This window comes from Poecile atricapillus, chromosome 1 (assembly GCF_030490865.1).
Source record: "Poecile atricapillus isolate bPoeAtr1 chromosome 1, bPoeAtr1.hap1, whole genome shotgun sequence".
NCBI classification, from domain to species: Eukaryota; Metazoa; Chordata; class Aves; order Passeriformes; family Paridae; genus Poecile; species Poecile atricapillus.
The window spans coordinates 143775687-143797391 of NC_081249.1; the positions used below are offsets into that span (position 1 = coordinate 143775687).

Sequence of the window (21705 nt, forward strand, 5' to 3'; positions counted from 1 at the left end):
AGAAATGTTTTTCTTAAATAATCCTGTATTTATGCCATTAGTAAGGGAGGCTCAGATAAATAGATCATTTAATAGAGACACTTTTGCCTGTGTGAATAAAAGTAAGACCAAGTTAACATGAACTTTAAGCATTTTAACTTCCCAACAGAGTCCAGAGTCTTGCACATGTACAATATATACAATGAACTTGCCTCCAGGATGTAAACAGGGGGCACTCTTATCTCAACTGATTACCTTTGGAGTAGTTACTTTCAGTAGCAGTCTCACTGGACATTACCCATTGTTATTTAACCAGTAAGCTTTAACGCAATACACTCCCAAGACCTTCCCAAAATGAGTTATTATTTCATTTATAGATAATTGGGGAACAACAGCTGTGTGGTGAATACACCATTCTAATTCCTACTGACTTTAGGACAAAAAATGAAACTGAATAATTCAGATGTGACCCAAAAAAGGATTTAAAATGCTGAAGTATAGGTGGGCATGACCTCCCCCCCGCCCCAAAATGCAGTAAGCTAAGCCTCACCATTGACTATTCCATGACCAAAAATTATCCTTAATCCTGGAGTGCTTCTGCCAGTTTCCAAGTTCTTCACTGACATGAAGGATTGGAAAAAAAAATGCAGACATACATCAGGTTCCACACTTTGGGGTAAAAGCTTATCATTACCGCTGACCTGCTGGAAAGCAGCTCTGCAGAGAAAGACCTGGGGGTCCTTGTGGACAACAAGCTGTCCATGACCCCAGGCAGTGCCCCTGTGGCCGAGAACACCAGTGGTGTCCTGGGGTGCACTAGGAAGAGCATTGCCAGCAGATTGAGGGGGTTGATTCTGTTCCTCTACTCAGCCCTGGAGAGACTGCATCAGAAGTTCAGTTCTTTGTTCCTCGGTACAAGAGAGATGTGGAGCTCCTGGAGCAACCAGGGGAGTGCAACAAGGATGAACTGGAGCATCTCTCTTATGAGGAAAGGCTGAAGGATCTGGGCCTGTTCAGCCTCGAGAGTGTGGACCTCTTCAATGTCTATCATTATCTGAAGGGAGCTGTCAGAGGATGGAGCCAGGCTCTGCTTGGTGGTGCTAAGCAACAGGACAAGAGGCAATGGGAATAAATTGATGCACGGGAAGTTCCAACTCAACAGGAGGAAAAACTTTATTGTGTGGGTGACCATGCACTGGAACAGGTTGCCCAGGGAGGTTGTGGAGTCTCCCTCATTGGAGATATTCAAGAATCATCTGGATGGGATCCTGTGTCATGTTCTGTAGGATGAGTTTGGACCAGCTGACCCGCTGCGGTTCCCTCCAACCTCACCCGTTCTGGGATTCTGCGATTTGCAAAACAAGGCAAGACCCAGGACGGGGCGCCGCAATTAACTCGGGGAGGAAACAGCAGCGCGGTTACTTTGGGCGCCGCTTTCCCGCTGCGCAGCTTTCCACACGCGTGCGCGCGGGGCCCGTGGGCGGCCCGCCTGTGTGCGGGGCGGGCGGGGCCGGGCCGGGCCGGGCCGGGCCGGGCGGAGGCGGCGGGCGGGGCCGTGGCAGTCGGTGCGGGCTCGCCTTCCGCCTCAGAGCACCGGGGCGGCCGCGGTCGGGCCTGTGCCGGGGGCGGCTGTGGCACCGCAGTCGCTGGTCTTCGGCTGCGTAACTCTTCCTCCGGCCCCTCCCTTCCCTGCCCCTCGGGCCCAGCGGCGGCGATGGGTTCCCGGGCGTCCACTCTGCTGCGGGACGAGGAGATCGAGGAGATCAAGAAGGAGACGGGCTGTGAGTGTGGGGGCCTGAGTGCGGCGTGGCGGGCGGGAAGCGCGGCGGGCTCGGCGGCCGGAGCGGGGCCGCTCGCAGTCTCTCGGGCCGGGGGGGCCCTGCCCTGGCCGGCGCGGCCGCGGCGTTCGCGTCGGGGCAGTGCCCAGCCCCAGCCACCCGCAGCCCCCGCGGCCGGACATGTCTGGCAGGCCCGCGGAAGCCTGGGAAGCGCCTCTCGGTTCCCCCCCACCGCTGCCGGTAGCAGCACCGAGATCCCAGTGGGATAGAAGGGAAGCAGTGCTCTTGGTGTGTGCCGCGTTGTAGTCGGTCGGAGGTTTTGAAGAGTTGTCTGTCTCGACGTCTGGTGCTGGAGTTTCTCTCAGTTTTTAACCCAGATTGTCATCGGATACTATTTTTTTTTTCCCCCAAGTATTATTTATTTCATGGGCTAGTGCTAAAGTTGCCGTAAGGCTATTCAGAATGAATCCTGAGTGGCATTTAAGCCATAGGAAGTAATGTAACTTGTGAGAGATAAGTGTTATTAGCTAAAAAGAAGTGAAAATTGCTGTACTAGTAAGGAACTGGGAGAGCATTACTTAAGCTGGACTCTAATATTTAGATACTTTACCCAACAGTACTTGATCGAGTTGTTCTCCATAAACCTATAACACCTTAGAGAAGGTGAAACTCCAGTGTTAATTTGCCTGATAGAATGGTTGTCTGAGAGTTCTAGCAAACACTAAATGATAATAAATGGAGAATGCCCTCCTAAGTAGCTGGGGAGCAGAGGTCATAACATCATAGGTATTACTTTGCTGGTTTTTTCCCCAGGAGATTTATCAGGTCAACATGCTCTGCCCAGCTGACAGTTTTTGTTCTGAATATGCTTTCTGATCTGTTCTTGCTACTTGAAAACACTTTCTTCAGTTTTCTTTCCAATATAAATGGTATCATATATTCTCCTTAAGTGTTAGTTTATTTATGTCAGGAAAATGAGTGTCTACAGAGAAGAAGTAGAAGATTAAGACAGTGCTGGTCCTAGTGTAGTGGCAGGCTGAGTGAGTTAAAAAAAGTTTCCATGATCTTTTTTCCATCTGTCATGAGAACCTTCTACAGGAAGGCTGTGATAAACAAGCAGGAATGTCAAAGTCTGCTTATCCAGCAATAACTTTCTGTGGCCTTTTTCTTTTTAATCACAAAGATCATGGAGTAAAGGTAGCCTCTTCTCATTTATAAAGATGCTTCAAAAACAAAACCCCAGATCTGGAATATTTTTCCAGAAGATTTTACATTTTTCCTCATGCTGCTACTTGATTTATTGTCTGTGGTGTTTTATTCCTAAAAGCTTACTTATGTGATAGTTAAATAAATGCTATTAAAATGGCTATATAGGCATCCTAAGCAATAAATCCATTTGACTCTAGTTAGCCTCTAAATGCTTTTCTTGTATCATCAGAGGGTGATCAAAGTTAGGACAGGTGGGTTTGAGCTTTGTGACCTGAGGTCCGTTCATTTTCCCATGTTTTTATCTAGGGAGTTTTAGAAGTAATAGCACTTTATTAATCAACCATTGCTAGTCTCTGACTCAAGCTTGCTTGTAAGTCATCACAGTGTATCTCATTGACTTTGTCAATAATTTTCTTCTTATCCCCAGTCTACAACAGCAGTTTAGGAATGTGATTTTTCTCTGCTTTTTATACTTCTCTAGGTAGATGGAAAATTCCACCAGCGTGTTAGCACTGTCATACACTTGATATAGATGAAAATATTTCTACAAGGTGGGCAAAAAAGCCCAAACACTGGTTATCTATATCAGAGTTCACAGGCAGAATGTGTTACTGAATAGACTGCTGTGGTCTGTTGGAAACTTGATACTGATGGTACTTTAGCTACTGAAGAGAATGAGAAAGGGACTTCGTAGACATGAAAAAATTGTCAGCATTACAAGTCCATCTTGAACTGGTGGTCTGATAAGTGCTCCCAAGGATTCTTTTTTGCCTCTTTACTGTGAAATGGGTTTCCTACAGTTCATCTGGGGTAGGTCTGAAGCACTGAGTAGAATACTTAACTAATTTGATTGAATTCAACTGTGGAATTATATAACTTCTGCTCAATTTCATGCAGCACAAAACTGAATAGCTAATGATAATGACATGAGTGAGAAACTGTATGTTAATGTTCTTTAGCAGAACAGATGAAGAACATGTCTTTTAGGGCACTTGAGTCTTTCAAAAGCTGTGCAATGACACAATCTCTTGAACGAAATTTGGATTAAAAGTTTTTTTTGGTGGTAGTGAAGAGCACTTTGTAGCATAAGTTCAGAGACATCTCCAAAGGTAATGTGTCAAGTTCTTAGTAGCAGGTGTGAAGCCTGAAGTTGACAGTCCTAAATGTCACATGGTGTTGTCTGGAAATTGTTTGCTTTGCATGGAAACATTTTGAAATTTGAGGATGAAAACACCTTGAAGTCATCCTAATTGCTTTGATATTTCAGTAACAACTATTAGGAAAAAAGATGAGAGGCCCAAGATGTTGCTTGTCTGCATTCTGTTGCAAGCTTTTGGAAAACAGTTGGAATGTAATAGTATTCAAACTATTTGGTTCACACCCTTTTTTTCCATGCTTTGAAGCACTGTACCTAAGGATTAATAATAAACTAATGCTCATACCTAAATTTGGGAGAAAAAACTGTTTGCATGGTGGCAGGCAATAGATTTTTCCTGATGGATATTTTTATATATTTCTAAGTTTATGAATATGAATTTATGCTACTGTTGTAGACAACAGTGTCCAATTGCTAAAAACTTTACAATTACTTGACATAAGTAAAATAGAAGGAGCAATTCCTAATTTAGAGATCTTGAATCGAAATTTTTAGAAGAATCTTAGTGGGGTAGTATTATAGATAAAATGGTGTTTCAGCTAGTTTTAAGCCTTAACATTGGATTTTCAAGAAGCAGTCATAAATTGCAGATCTTAATTCTCCTGTGGTATTCAGGAGAATCTTTCTTTGCTTGTAGATGCACTGAAAAAATGAAAAGTGTTCAGTGACACAGCTTTTGTGAGGGATGAGAGCCAAGAGGAAATTACAACAGAACACAGTGGTGAACCTGAATCATCCTCCTTTTTCAGAGCTATGATATGCTTTTTGTCTAGTATGACGTTAATGAAAATACCACTTCTCCTGTCAACAGCTACGTACTATTTCTCACATACTGGCTGTTACAGAGATGTTCCAAAAATGGAGATGCTGACATCAGTTTGGGAATGGTAGCTGAATAGAATTCTCATCACCTTCTTTGTTTACAGGGAGGAGTGGGAGTATGTGACTTGTAATAGGAGATCTAACTCCAGCCTTCTTTTTTTCACCATCAGTTGTTGTTATGATATCTAAAACATTAAATCAGAAATGCAGAAGTTTGAAGTCTTCGGAGTACTTGGTACTTGTTTTTTGTTTGTGTCATGCTTAACTTGAAAGTGAGCAAGCTGCCCAGTCTGATTGTAGAGAAATTGCCTTAGGTGAACCTGAGCAAATTGCCGAATCCTATGCAAAGAATGAAAATTGCTGAGGAGACAAGAAGGCTGGGGCGAGGGGTGTGTGAAAACCCAGGTGCTGGCAGGTCATGCTAAAGGAGAGAACTGTTGAACCTAAACAAATAGGCCTCAAGAAGGAAAGAACAACCTGAAAAAAGAAATTTGCCTCACTTGTCACAGATGGAACAACTGTGCAACCTCTTCCCAAATAAATTTGACCAAGTGAGAGAAGCGTTGTGCATGTCCTGGTGAAGGCTTTTTAAACTACTAAATCTGAAAATGACATTAAGTCCTAGTTTAACATTGTAGACAATCACACCTTTACTGATTAACATTCAACTCAGTCTTATTTCATGTATTTGTTAACTTCATCAGAAGAGACTGAAAAGCCAAGATCTCCTGTGGGGTCTTGTTGTGGTTTAACCTCAGCTGACAACTAAGTACCACACAGACACTTGCTTACTCCCTGTCAGGGTGCAGGGAGAAGCTGGGGGAGAGGGGAGGTAAAACCTAGGGGTCAAGATAAGAACAGTTTAATAATCGAAATCAAGTAAAATAGAATAATAACAATAAAAAATGTTACTGATAACAATGATAATAGTAATTGTAATGAAAAGGGGATAGACAGAGAGATAAAATCCAAGAAAGACAAATGAAGCACACTATAACTGCTCACCCCCTGTTGACCAATGTCCAGCCTGTCCCCAAACAGTGATTGGCCTCTCCTGGCCAATTCCTTCAGTATACACCAGACATGATGTTCTGTGGTACAGAAGATCCCTTTGGCCAGTTGGGATCAGCTGTTCTGGCTGTGCTCCCTCTCAGCTTTTTGTGTACTGGCAGAGCCTGGGGAGCTGAGAAGCCCTTGGCTAGGGTAGGCACTACTTAGCAACAGCCAAAACAGCAGTGTGTTGTCATCATTATTCTATGAAATCCCAAAACCACAGCACTGTACCAGTTACTAAGAAGAAAATGAACTCTGTCCCAGCTGAAACCAGGAAAAGTGTTATTTCAGTGTTAAAGGAATTGCTATTCTATACAGGTTTATTCCACCCACATCACAGACTAAAGATCTAGTTGTCTAATATCTTGGGTTGTCTAGTACCTTGGTAGTGTTGACAGTTATGTTGAACTTAATATTACCTATTTAATTTGTGTTTCAAGCTGCAGATTTAAAGTCTGCCATGACTTTCTGCTTGCTTTGTGTCCCACCTCCTCAAATTTCTTCAGAAATAAGCTTTTAAAATTTTAATTCCATGTTCTAGAAGCCTGGAAATTAATTTTGTGAACAGTTGGCTCCCGGGTTGGGCACAAAGGGTTACAGTGAATGGGGTAACATGAGGTTGGTGACCACTCACTAATAGTGTTCTGCAGGGCTCTGTTTCAGGGCTAGTTCTCCTTAACATCTTTGTAAACAACTTGGATGTTTACAGCTTGGATGCCGGACTCGAAGGCATACTAAGTAAGTTTGCCAGTGGCACTGAATTGGGAGGAGCTGTAGACTCCCTCGATGACGGAGATCTTAACAGAGGGTTGGGCACCAGAGTATTGCTGGTTTAATGCAGGATCTAAAAAATTCTATTAAATTTAATTTATTTATTAAAATTTATTTATTTATTTATTAAAATAATTTATTTATTAAATTTATAATTTTAATTTATTAAATTTAATAATTTTCTTTGGCTCCAGGTTCTGGAACAAAGCCTTCCTCATCTCTGCTCTCTGGTGACCAGTGATAGGAGCTGAGGGAAAAGCATGAAGCTGTGACAGGGGAGGTTTAGGATGGATGTTAGGACAAGGTGCTTCACCCAGAGAGTGAATGGGCACTGGAACAGGCTTCCCAGGGAAGTGGTCATGGCACCAGCCTGACAGAGTTCATTAAATGTTTGAAAAATGCTCTCAGGCACAGGGTGTGATTCTTGGGGATGGTGCTGTGCAGGGCCAAGAGCTGGACTCCAATGATTGTTCTGTGTCCTTTTCAAGTCAGGTTATTCTCTTATTCTATGAACCCCAAAGTGGTCAGATTTCAGCAGTCTTGTAAAGGGTAAAAATAAAAGTAAAGTAAAAATTAAAGCCTCTCTGACCACTTTCCAGACACAGAGAAACTGAGTTCATTTTCCATCTTTAGGTGAAAAAAAGACAATGGGAGTAGAGATAAGCAAAAGAGAAGGAAAGATACTATAGCAGGGGTCTTTAGTGTCATGAGTGCTATAGAGGTCATCAGGGTAGGCTGTGTCCAGATTATTTCTATCTGTAAAGGAAATAAAGTGGAACTGTGCATCAAATATTTGTTCTTTTTAATTGGCATTTACTGAGTCAGATAACCAAAAATTGTTAAAGATAAAAATAGAAATGGGTAGAAGACAGAGTTAGACAGATTTTGAAGCATGAGCTAATTTGTAGTTTCTTGACTATTAAGCTGTGATTTATAGCTCACAGAGTCCCTAAATGCTCATTGTCATGTGCTTTCAATGTAACTGGTTCTGTGTGAACTCTTTTTTGAACACAGCTTCTGGCAACAGAACAATTCAGTGTAATGAGGTCTGCTCCTATGAGGAATCATTGACATGCTAATTTGTCATTATCTTTCTTTTCTTCTTCAGTCTCCCACAGTCAAATTACCCGCCTGTACAGCCGCTTCACCAGCCTGGACAAAGGAGAAAATGGCACTCTTAGGTGGGTCATTCAGCTGTACTGGCATTGACACATCTGTATTGGTGGCTTGCTGTTGCAGGATGTCTGCATGTTTTTCTCCTTGGTAAATCGCTGAGGCTGTTGTAACAAATTCTTTCATACCTACTGTCTACATGAAAGGTTTAATTGTTGAACTGAGGTGCTCCAAGTACCAACTGTCTTTGCTGTAGTGTTGAAGGTCTGTAGTAGTTAATAGGAGAAAGTTTGGATTTGGTATTCAAAGTCTTATAAAAATGTTCAGAATTGTGAAACAACACTTTTAGATTGTTATTTCTTACCTTTCTTTATACATTGCTTCTACTATTTATCAAAAGAATGGTTCTTCTGTGTTATCTTTATCCTGGCTTTCCTAAGAAAAAAGATCTATACTTACCTTTTTCCTGATATCCAGTGTCTTTAAACACTACTTGGATCTGCAATCCATTTACTGTACTTAACTTTGTACCTCTTGTATGCTGAAAAGTAAAAAAAGAGCTGGAACCAAGTCACTGTGACTAAAAGGACATTCTATTCTTTAAAGTGTAGGACATTCTAAAGGACATTCTAAGTTTAGTGTTTGTTTCCTATCTGCAATTCAAAAACTACAGAAGTAAACTGGTTTCTTATGGCTTAGTCAATTAAATAAAGATAAGTCTTTATCTGCAAAATATTTTTCATTTTGATGGACCAAGTCTGCTGGAAAGAGTATTCTCAACCAAAAGGTAAACTGTAGTGAGATGATGGCTTGTTAAAATATATCTTTGCCTGCTGTCATTCTGCCTTCCCTACTCTCATGGATTTTGTTTCCAAGTCACCATATATCCACAGTGCACAGGAAAGCTGGGGAAGAATGCAGGAGAGAGTAGGAAGGGGACAGGGACATGGTTGTAGCGTAACATGAGGTCTGGCTCTTATGGAGTTGATTTCTTTCGTAGCAGCTCTATCCCAGTCAAATTCAGTGATTCAGGCTTCACTTGAGGTTTTGTGTGTGATGTTGTAAAATATGACTGTAGGATGCACTATAAACCCAGAAAAGCTATAGGACTACCTATAAACCAACCTAACTGTAATGCTGGAATTACCTCTTAAAAGATCAAAGTGGCAAGTTGTAAGATATATGGTCTTTGGCAGTACTTTGGGCTCACTGCAATTTCCTTTCCTGAAGGAAATGCGCAGTTCCTTCTGGTGCCACAATTTGCTAACTTCTCAGCATTTAAGTAATTGCATATGGAGTTGTATGGTAAACAGGACTACAGAGTATTTTTTTGGGGGTTAAAAATACTTTCCTTCCCCTTTTGCCTTGTGTAGGTTTTGAAGCTGACTCCAGTGATTTGGGCTGTGGCTGTACACTTTCTGGACTTGCATAGCTGAAGGGATGGCTAAATGGATTGAGCGTGTAAAAAATTGGCTTGGGATGGGATATGCAGGAACTTCCAAAAGTCCACTCTGATACTAAAACCAATGCATTATATAAATTGTAGCATTGACAATTCTGATGTAGAGATCAACAGATGAGATTGTGGGTAAAGTTAATACTCCTTATGTTTAAAATTACTTGAAAAAAAAAACATTAACAGTCTTTTCAAACTTTATATGTGAGTTTAATATTCATTGATGAATAAAGGTAATGCAACTGGATTAGTCTAGCACAATTTGAACCCAGGATGTGTTCTTCCTCAATTCTTCCATATTCTCCTCCAACTAAATTCACTTACTGAATCCATAAGGTTTGTATAAGCAGCAAAATGATTGTACTCAGTTTATGTAAGAGGCGTAATTGATTAAATATGCTAATAATGTCTGTTGCACAATGCTCAGTTTCACAGTGTTACGCATCAGGAGGAGGTACACTTCCATTGTTGATAATCACGTAGTACTTAGGAAAGGAAGTGGAGGTTGTTTGGAAAATCCCAGCAACTGTGCATATTATGATCCCTTAGTTTGCAGTCTTAGCCCCTAAGCATAGCCCACTCTCAAACATGTCTGACTTAACAGTGACATTCAATTTTTTAAACTTGTTCTGGTACCCATAAAATACAGACACTATGAAGTAATGAAAAACTACTTTCTGAAAAATAAAGATTGAGGAGAGAGCAAGAACTACAGCTTTGGAAGGTCTAGATGTTGGTTTATGAGATACAGATCAAAGAGAACTTGCTTCTTTAAGACAAGTAAGAAGTTATCACTTGCTTACTACCACCAAACAGTTTAGAGAGTATGTCTTCTGTTTGTTTCCTGTGAGCAAGACTTATGGTTTCCGTAAGGATGACTTACACCTTTGACTTACAAATCAAATGTGACAAAATCACTCATGTGACCATGATTAGGAAAAGAAATGTTAAGCAGTTCTTTGTGGCATGAAATAAATCTTTAAATGTGTACCACCCTTCTGAAGAAGGGCAAAGTAAAGAGCACTTTGTACAGAGGATCTGGTAGGTAATGATTGATCCTGGTAGTTCTGGAACTATAATCAAAACCAGAAATCTTTCATAGTCAGATGTTTTTATCCAGTGTACCTATATGCAATTTCAAGACACTTTGTTTTTAAAGAATTACATAAATGAAATATTAGAGATGTTTTTTGATAAAGACAAAACTTGGTCTTCAAAAATTTTTGGTTTTTGCTTTCTTTTTTCCTCTCACATTTATTCTCTAAGTGGCTACAGCTACTTTTACCTGTAAAGGTAAAAATTTACCTTCACCTATCTTTAAAAGTGTAGAAAAATTAATATCTTTCCTTAGTTTCACTTTTTCGAAACAAAATGAGTAAGTTCCCTCAGACTTCCACCATCTGAACAAAACCATGTTGGAAAAGACAGGACAAAACTGTTCTTGAAAATTCTTTTGTCATGTTTGATTTCAATATTGTGACATGCTGAGTTGCCAAAACAAAAGATTGATATCCTTGGTTGTCCATAACTACATTTAAATTGTGAAATCTGGAACATGTTCTGTCTACATCCTAACTATAACTCAGGAGGAAAACAGTGTGCATGTTTCCATACGTACATGCTGATTTCCAATACAAGGAAATAGTATAGCATGAACAGGGTAAGTATGTGATTGCTTAGTGAGTCTCCCTCTTGGGCTGGTACTGTAGTGTACACCACACAAGAATATCTTTTTCCAAAGTTTTTCTAGTAGTAAGTAGCTCTAGACAGACATGTATAGGGCTATAAAAGGAGGTACTTATCTAAACTGCTATTTTGCCTGTAACTTTTGTATGGAACCTCTCACTTAACAGTAGTTTCTTGGGCACTGAGGAAAAGACAGGTTAAGTATTTGAGAAGTAGTTTTTACTGTACAGTAATAGGTATAGCCTGGTAAGCATGGAAGAAGGGAGGAAGGGAGGAAGGGAGGAAGGGAGGAAGGGAGGAAGGGAGGAAGGGAGGAAGGAAGGAAGGAAGGAAGGAAGGAAGGAAGGAAGGAAGGAAGGAAGGAAGGAAGGAAGGAAGGAAGGAAGTTCTAAAAGCTGGTAGCTACAGAGAATAGACACACTGAGCTGTTCATGCATGTCTCATGTGTATGAAAGCTGTTCACACGTGTCTGCTGGAGAACTTCAGAAAGCCTCTGATCCTGAGAGAAGAGTAACATGAGCCAGCCAGGCCATCTGTCAGTCTTTGTCAGCTGACTGAGCCATCTGGGTCTGGAAAGATGTCAGGCTTGTTCTTATTAGTTCAAGCAGATACTGCAAGATTGCAAAATGTAAAAGCTAGCTCTCTGAATGTGGAACTCTTTACTTTTGCTCAAGAAAATGCAAAACATTTTTGGCTTTATCCAAAATAGAAAAGACAGGAAGGATATGGGTTTGGGTTGGAAAAGACAGGGTACAAGAATAGTCTATACTTGCATCTTCTGCCACACTTTATGCGTGCTGCCTTTTTTCTTTCCTTCCTTATTGCTCATCTAATTATCACCTTTTTGCATACTTCTTGGCCTTATGTTTATGAACCAATTAATGTTGTGATAGTTAAGCAACTTTTAACATTTGTGTAGAGCATGTGTAAGGTTGGAGTTTGATGAGATGGATGACACAGTCCTGAAGGGGGGGATATTGGTATTCTTTCCCCATAATTTCTCCAGGCTTCCAGCACCTCATTGTCAGCTGTGGTGCTCTTGAAGATTTTGAACTGCCTCAAGTTATGAATTCAACAGAAAGCTAATTGGAGAGGAGGAAGGTAGGGAGTTTTTATGGGGGATACATTAGACCATGAAAAGATTAGATGAATGACAAAGCTGATGTTAGCAAGGGAAAGGAGCAATGGAACCTCTTCAGTAGTAATCTCTTAAATCTTTTTGACCAACTTGCATGATAGACTTTACTGCTTTTAATGATTTCCTTTCTTCAAGTAATTTCTTATTACCTTTATCCTATGGGCATCTTTCCTTTCCTCCTACCACTTCTGATGCACATATATGTGGGCTTTCTTTCCTTTCTATTATTTTATTTTCCTTCAGCTCTAGATACCCCTCTTCATCCCTGGTGAGGGAACAGTGTTTTGCTACCATCTAGAAGTAACAGAAGAATGAACAACCAGAAATGGAAAGAAAAAAGGGGTCCTGAAGGCTTCTTGCAGTCTTTGGGATAAGGCAGAACCACCTTTACAATAGGGATCTTTTCTGTGCCATTGAGGGAATACTCATCTTGCTTAGAATCTAGACATTCTTCGCTGCAAATTACATCTAATTGTGAATACACTGGCATATGTATTAAATAGTTGGCCTGCATAATGTTCACATCCAATTAAAGGTTGGAGCCTGTTGTATTTAAGCAAAGATTTTTTTTAAGAGCCAGGTTCATGGAAAGATACCTTAGAAGAGCCTTGTTGCCCATGAACACATAAGTAGAGGGTATTAAATTTCGTGTAAGCACCAGCTTCAGCCAGGTGAAGTTGGTCCCTAATGACTACAGGAAAGCTTAACTTTATAAAGTGGAGAATAACTTACCTCACATTCATTTGCTTTTATGGCTGTTGCAGCTATTTCAGTTATAACACTCACTCAGTAATGTGCTCTTAATAAGCAAAAGTGCTCTACTGCAATCCTGATAATGACAGGACAAATAGATTTGAAACTGGAGAGTTATTTGTGGTTAATTGTTAATCTACTGTTAGAAAACAGAATCACTGGAGGCTGAAATGCCAAGTATCTACAGAGGCTAAATACTAAAATGTTGTGATAGTCAAAAAATTCTGAAGCATTAGGATTTTGCTCTACATGGAAGAGAGGGCAGCTGCTGCTTTTAGGTTATAAATTTAGCATTGACACTGAAGTTCTGCTGTTAAAATATTGTTATTAGGACATAGGCTTTCCACATCACTGCATCTCCTGCTTAAATCACTAATGCATACTTTGCCCTTCAGCAATAGCTTAAAATGCAGCAATCCTGAAGGGTCTGGTAACAAGTTGATCATGCTAAAGAGATGTTAACTTGGCCTATTAAAAATAACACAGACCTGGTCAGAGCAGAAGTTTGCTGGGATAACTTAAAAATATGGTCAGGTCGCTCTGTTAGAAAGTCAGACAGTTTAACGATGTTCTAACAGATGCACTGTAATTAGGAGTCTTAACAGAGCTGTGGTAGTGACTGGGTGCAAAAAGTGCTTTAGAATTTAAAACTAGAATATCTTGCTTCTCTGTCTTTCCTGAGCTAGACTGGTGATAAAGTCAGCCAATTTCTTTTTTAACCTGTTTTTAATATCACAGCATTATAAAAGGCTTTTATATTTAAATAATCTCAAAATTTGTTTGTGTTTACTTTAGTAAGCCAGTTTTTTGGTTTATGGTGTCATGAATCAGACTTTGTTGCCAGTTTAATTTTGAAAAGTAGCAAACATTCAGTAACCAAGTTTGAGACTTTGACCCTGACTTCAAAACCAGCAGGACTGCATTTGACCTGAAGGGAACTGCCAGTATTTCTGGAGATTGGGCAAGAAATGTTAAGTTATATATCCAGACTGAACAGGGTCGGGATTTTTTACAGCTTAACCCTCTTGCTGTTTGCAGTTTAAAATCTAGATGATTATGAAGTACATCTTGTACTAACTGATAAGTTGCTGTGTCCTGTAGTAAGGAAAACCAAACCAACCACTTGCTAAGATGCATTTGATGTATCTGCCTTGGTCACACCAAGATTACCCACTTTCCTGTCACTGACAGTCTGTGAGGTTGAAAGAAAAGAGAAAATACTAGTGCAATTCTAATAGGAGAATGAAGCCTGTGTTCATGTCATACTGTTCTAAAGTGTGTATGCAGTACAACTCATGGTGTCTTTCAGATCAGAAGAATAACAATGTAAGCAAAGCTGTGTTTGTATTGTGCTGTGTATGTATAATCATGACCAGAAAAGAGAATGGCTGGCAAGAGCAGTGTTGTCTGTATTGGTGAAATTATATCTGGTGTATAATTTTACACTGTAAAAGTGTAAATTTGCCAGTTTAAAACAGGAGTACTACTTGGTTGAAGCTAAAATAATCTGAAATTTGGCATTTATTATAAGATACGGATTTCTTGCATAAACAAACAAAAAAATCTATTAGAACATGCTAATGACCTATAGTATGCATGGAGAAGTATGGTATTCTTCCAAAATCTGAAATGAGGCAGTCTGGAAAAATCATGAAAACTCATATGATTAAGTACCAAGATAATTATTGAAAACCCCAAATCAATATATTCATATTGGAGCCATAATTTCTTTCAAAGCAACTTTAGAAGCTTTCCTTTCCTTACATTGCAAATTAGTTGGCATCATTACAGTAAAGTTTCTACCACAAACGATGTTAATGTTGTTAACATGATAAATGAGCACTGCTAGTTTGTAATGCCATATAGTTTTGGCATTGTCTTTTGCTTTATTTTGTGCCATTAGTCATAAAGAATACATGATTAAAAAAGTTATATTTTCAAAATCACCAAGTGTCTTGCTGCAGAAATAGAATTCCATGGATGCTTCACTGTGAATTCTTTTTAAGCAGCTTCTTCTCTGACTTCAACTTTATGCTGACTTGTGTTCTTTACTTAGCCGTGAAGACTTCCAGCGGATTCCAGAGCTTGCCATCAATCCACTTGGAGACAGAATTATTAATGCCTTCTTTCCAGAAGGGTGAGTTTCAACAAAATGAATTTGTGAGTAGGCACAAAATTTGTAGTTTGTCAGAAGTTTTCATAGGAGTGAAATGCTGATAATTAAAGCACAGAATTTGAATTTACTAATAATTGACCACTTCAAACTTGCCCTGCGGTGTATGTGGGTACATAGTTTATTCAGCATGTTTTAATTCCCTAATGAGAAATACTTCGACTTTACAAGACTTTTTAGTGCTTTATTTATTGACAAACTCAGGCTTCTCTCAGTTTTCCACTCTTCCAAAACTACTGACCACTTTTGGAGAAATTACAGGCCGTGTATGGACTTTGGTTCTTAGAGCAAACTCGTATCAATTTTATCCTGTGTAAAGTAGCATTACAATTAACTAATTTGGTCTTATTGTATCAGATATAGTAAGTGTACCATTGCTATTAGATTGGCTTTTTTGGTTAGTTGATTTTAGGTTTTTATCACATTTAAGACATATTCATATTTATGACACTTCTAACACAAATCCAAAGAGATGATCAAATTTTCAGTATTGTCTCTCTTCATCATACCCCTCTGGATTGTTCTATGGAATCTGCTTCTCCCCTTGAAGACAGTTGTCAATACTGATTGATGTAGATCAAATTGTCTAATCAAGTCATAATATCAGCGAAAACCAGACAGGGCTTACTGAATAGAAAGGAGGCATCCTGGGAAGTATTTACATGGCTGGTTCCCCCAGAAACTAGAGACGAGAACTCTTTGTCAGAGAGCAGTGAGCAATGACAACCCTACAGGCAGGAGCCAAGGGTGACAGCAAAGCTTGAAGGGCTGATGTACTTGCTGAAGAAGGGCATGCACCTGAACACAAAAAACAGAGCGTGTCCAGTGACTGTTGTCACGTCAACCAACAGTCCAGTGCTTGACAGTGCTGAAATTAATATCAAGTCAATCCAGGGAATTGGGGTCCAGATCAGCAAGATACAGTGCTACATTTGGGCATTGCAGCAGTATAGCTCAGGCATGGGTTAAGGGTGAGGGTTTCAGCTTAAGCACACTTTGCAGATAAGGGAAGGGGAGCTCTCAATAAGGCTTCTCACAGCTGCTTTTTTTTATACATCATACTTCATAATAGCACAATCCCAACTTGCAACAGCACAGGCAGTCAAACCCTGGGGGGAATGGAAGAGTTCACATGGCCTTGATGCTTCAGATATTAATAGTCTTCTTTACTGAAATCAAGAGCCTGTATAAGGTATGCCAAAAACTGACATGCTGAAATGCTTACGCAGAGAGGACCAGGTGAATTTCCGAGGATTCATGAGGACACTAGCCCACTTCCGACCCATAGAAGATAATGAAAAGAGCAAAGACCAGAATGGACCAGAGCCACTGAACAGCAGAAGTAACAAGCTCCACTGTAAGAAATGTGAACCCTCCTATAGAACCAGTTATTTTTCTGTCTTCTTTTTGGTTGGGTTGGGTTTTTTGTTCCTCCTTAGGAATGGAGAAGAGGGGCTTGGGATACTCTGCACAGTTATTTCCTGCGGAATGACCTCTTCTGATGCCCGATTTTTTTCAAAATTTACTTGGAAGCTTATCTGTTCAGAATGTCAACAATTGAGCCCTTGTTATATTAGAATTTGGTGGAATTGGTTGGCTCTTGAGTAATAGATATACTTTGCAAAATATCTTAAAACAGAAATGTTTCAAAATGGTTTGTATTCAAAATTATTTCAAATTTAGAAGCCACATCACATGAATGAGATTTTCTGCTTATTTCTCCAGTTCTTCCATATAATATAGTGGTTTTTTCCCATCTCCAGCTGAGTACTTTCTTAAGTATTTGGATGTCTGCCTACAGTATATGCTGTAGCAGAATGCTCTTTCTTGCTAATCAAAGTTGGCAACAGGCCTCAGAATACTTAAAATTTCTGTGATATCTCATCCAGAATTATAGTCAGAGGGAATGAATGGTAATGTAAAAATGGTTGGCTCTGAAATTAAAGGATTGTATGTATCTTAGTGATAATTATTCTTTCGTAACTTGGGGTTTTGAGGAAATATCCTGCACGCAGAGTGTTTTTTAACATAAAACTTTTCCACCATTGGCAGTAATGCTGTTCCAGTAATGAGCATGAGTTTTATGGTGAATTAAAATTCTAAGCTAATTCTTTTAAAATAATTTACAAGTACTTAGTTCTGTTGTTTTATTTTAGATAAATCTATTGTTATGAAGAAAGATAATGGCACTTGAATCCAACTGCTCTTTCTTTCTTCCCTGTAGTTGCTTTTCGATTATACGATTTAGATAAAGATGACAAGATTTCCAGGGATGAGCTTCTCCAGGTAAATAGCACAGGGCTGCTTTGAATGACTCCATCATGATGTTCTCTGTGACTTCATACCCACTTAGAATAGGGGAGTTGCAACAGTTTCCTCAGAACTGCTGGAGTAATGTGGTCACTTTGCTCTACCTCTGTCTTAAAGCTTTATATAATCTGTGACTTTATTCTTATTTGCTGGCTAAGCAGATCCTGTTGGAAGTGACACCTAAATATTCAACAAATACACTAAGCCCCTTAAGAACTACCTTCAATAACTTTCAATGGTGCTTCCAAAAGGATTTCAAAAGGACAATCACTGAGGTGGATTAGGTTGTTTGCCTGATCCTCTGTGCATCCTGTCTATAGAATAAAACTTCTTGAAGCTGCAGCAAAGGTAATCAAAGTTCATCAGTGCTGCATATGTATGAAACTAGGCTTGTGCTAGGAGTAATTACATGCTGCTAATCCTGGGAAGTACACATGGCAATTTGTGGTTCCTGATGTAAGAAAAAGGTTTGCTTTTGACTGGAACTGCCCTCTTGTATCTGCTCAGAAAATGCTTTACTGAATGTGGAGGGTCATGGCCGTTGTCAGTAGACCATGTACTTTCTAGATTCTTGTAAGCAAATATCTCAAACAGCAGATATTCAGTCAAATGCTGATATGTTTTCTGGGGGAAAAAGTAGAAGCATTGGACAAAATTAATCATTCCTAGCTCCAAAAGTTTTCTCTTGCTTCTGCCTTTTCCTGCTGCTTAGTGAAGAAGCAGAATTCTTTATCAATGGTGGCTGCAAAAGATACCTGTATTTCCTGAAAGACTTCATGTACAAAGGACAGCAGAAGTCTGGCCAGAAATTATTTCAATGAAAATCTTGCGTGGTGTTATTTTGACAGTACACACAAAAAGAAAGCACTAAGAATACTTCTGTTCCTATGTCAGTGATGGTTATTTTGTATGCTACAGGTATTACGGATGATGGTTGGTGTAAATATTTCTGATGAACAGCTGGGAAGTATTGCTGACAGGACAATCCAGGAAGCTGATCAAGATGGAGATAGTGCCATCTCATTTGCAGAATTTGTAAAGGTTTGTAAACTATGTTTTTAATGACTAAAGGAAACCGCTCAGTAATGAGCAAGTCAGTCAGACAAATGCAAATGGGAACAGAGAGGAAGTCATTGAAATAGTTGTGCCTGCATTTGGGCAAAGCCTTCTGATAGCTTTTTCATCCATTTATTAGTCATTTTTTGGGGTTTCTTTAATACTGTCAGGGTGCTACTAATTAGTCCAAATGTTTCTTTGTAGTCTTACATAAAGCTAGAGAACCTGAAGATACGTGAAGAGTTTTCACTTTTTGTTCTGCAACTGCTTCTTTCTACACAAAGTAGCCTGACTAGCACAGTTAGACCAGATTAGTTCTTCTGCTGTAATAGTACTGATCAGTTTTCACTTGTAGATTTCATCTGTTAGCAACACAGCTAATGCTGGTATTCAAGTTCCTAGTTCTGGCACTTTGAATTACATGTTTTGATAGTCTGAAATAGGTAATAGTAGGGAGCCATTAGGTAGTCAGTGGAGAAAGTTGTCCTGTATCAGAACAATTTCAGCTACCTAATGGGATGCTATTGACAAGAGGAACTAGACTTACCTTGGAGATGACAAAAAGATGACAGAAACAAGTTGAAACATGTGAAATTGTGGTTTGCTCTAAGAAAAACTTCTAACTAAGAGTATGGTTATAGCCTCTGAAAGATGTAGAAATTCCTTCCTTGGAGATATTTAAAGCTTAGCCAGGACAAGGCTCTGAGCAACCTGATTTAACAGGTCCTGCTTTAAGTAGGAATTAAGGGATTGCACTAAAAGACTTTCAGAGGTCCCTTCAAATGTAAGGTACACTCATCTCACTCATCTTGGAGCACTGGAAATCTCTTCATATTTCAGTGTTAATAGCAATTTATTGAATGAACTTACTACCCGCTTTACAATGATCTACATTAGTGGTGCTCTGGTCTTGATTTTTGGTCTTCAATGATGGCTCATGTCCCTTTCTCTACTCTGTTCTCCCTTGTGTTTCCTGGCTGGGCATTACCACACAATCTGGCTTCGGAAATCCAGGCCTTCCTGTGCTGTTGGCAGACTGAAACCACATTAATTACATTTTGATTAAGAACCTTCTTGCTTTGATGGCTAAAGTTCCTTCCCTTGGATGGACCTTAGCCCACAGTGAGAACAGCAGTCTCTATCTAGATGGACTGGCATGCTGAATTGAAGACATTCGATATTCCTGCCCATTTCCTCAATACTAGAATAAGAAACCTTGTAGGAGAGATGTACAGTAACTTAAGTAGCTGTTTCTCAATTTTATTGCAGGTTTTGGAGAAGGTGGATGTAGAGCAGAAAATGAGCATTCGATTCCTTCACTGATGGATGGAGAATCTTCCTTTCTACTCCAACTATGTAATAAATAGAACTTCATTTTCTCCTTAGCACCATACCCCAGAGCATTGCTACTGGTGCATATACAATACATCTCCAACCCCTCCCTGATTTGTTCTACTAATGTGAACATTCCCTGTGCGACAGGAACAAAGGGAAATGGCTGCCATGCAACTTGGAAAAGGAGCTTTTTTTAATGTTGTCCATCCTGGGTTTTTCGCCCTTTCTCTTGTCTCCTTCAGCACTACTGTTTCAGTAAAAATGTCTCTCCTTATACACTACTGTTTAATCTACAAACTGATTCTTCTGAGCTCTGAATCTGAGTGGAAAAATGGGAACATGCCACAGAAGTGCCCTCTGAAACATTTCGGAGACAAGCATCTACTCAAATACTAGGTGCATTGTATTCACTTTTGCCACATTACAGTTGCCTTTTTTTAAAAAATATTTTTGCCCCTTTCCTATTTGGCTCTTAACATGCAGATTTGTTTCTTCAGTGCTTCTAAATCTGCCTTTTACTTGAGAACTTCTCAATTTCTATGGCTTCATTGTACAACTAGCACAAATGCATGACGCTAGCTAAGAGTGCTTCAAAGTACTGTGAATAGATTTTGTTCTTTGTGGAATGAATTCACAGGGACAATAGTAGACTCTGTGGTGGGGACAGGCTGTGGTGTTCTCAAAAGGAATAGGAAATCTGCACTATGACACTTGAACTGTTCTAGTAGCAGAGGCAGAAACTTGTTTCTTTCCTTTGCATAGCTTGCAGGCTTGACAGCCAGTGGACCATGAAGTGTCCTTTCCAGTTTGTTTTCGTCTAGGATCCCTCCCCTCATCAGGGTGGTTTTGCTTCTGAAAGTGTAAATTTGTTTACCAGCGTACAAAATGCAAGAAAACCAGTCATCATCAGTCAAAAATCTGGTTTGGTAGTTCTGTGACTGCCCCCCAGTAATAGTGCCATGAAACATGAAACCATGGAACTGATTTCATAGGGTTGTTTTTCCTGATTATAGTGGCCTGCATAATGAGTAATTATTTATATTTTCCAGTATGAAAGTCCTGGTGTGTTATATTTGTGTTGAGGGTGGTAGTGAGTATTTAAGAAAGCTCTGGCATAAGAATACAATTTGGGAAAGTTCATATTATCCCAGATATTTCAGGATCTATTTCTATACAAATCTCTTTGCAAGTGTAAGATGATTAATACTATTAATGTAATGCTGATAAATTCAAGAGCTCGGAATCCTTGAAGTTTCAATAGTAACAATTTTCTGTGGCTAGACTGACAAATGATCTCATGTAATTCAGCTGGAGCATTCCATAATCTGGGAGATCCTTCCAATAAAACCAAAAACCCTAGGAGCTTCTTTATTGAAGAATTGGTGTTACAGCTGCTTCTCTGTCATATATTAACATTTCTATAAATACTTACCAGTCTCAAAACTATTGTCAAATGTGCATTTCCTTTTTTCTCAGTTCCTTTAATCATCACTTTCGTTGACATGCAAGTCTCTGAAGGATTTTTGATTTGTTTTAAATAAAGGAATTCAAAAGAAAAATGTTGTGCTTCATGGTTTTGCAGAGTACAGCACAGTCGCAGAAAGAAATGTGAATTAAAAACCTCTACTCTGTATGAGAAAGAAACATACTTTTATAACCACCTCATGTAAAATAGGAATGTAACAGTGCTAATGGAAAGTATAAAGTGCTTGTAGGCTTGGTGATTTGCTTAGAAGTAGGTGTTACTGTCTTCTGACACTGTAGTTGTAACCTACATTTGTGCCTTATTGTCCCACTCAGACTGAATATTGTATTTATCAATCCATAAATAAACCTTCCGCTGTATAAACAAAAACCAAACCATCCCCCAGCTCTTCCCGTATGGCAACCAACTATCCTTTAATTACTGGAAAAGCT

At 39.5% G+C, this 21705-nt stretch overlaps 1 protein-coding gene across 1 annotated transcript; it reads left to right on the plus strand.

Annotated features, from left to right (window-relative positions):
- Window positions 1-1506: 1506 nt before the first annotated feature.
- Window positions 1507-21347, plus strand: CHP1 (calcineurin like EF-hand protein 1). The gene is made up of 7 exons (XM_058829240.1): window positions 1507-1760; window positions 7877-7949; window positions 14971-15051; window positions 16317-16444; window positions 17312-17373; window positions 18316-18438; window positions 19723-21347. Exons 1-7 carry the CDS (start codon window positions 1694-1696, stop codon window positions 19774-19776), a joined length of 588 nt encoding a protein of 195 aa, XP_058685223.1. The 5' UTR covers window positions 1507-1693; the 3' UTR covers window positions 19777-21347.
- The last annotated feature ends 358 nt before the right edge of the window (window positions 21348-21705 follow it).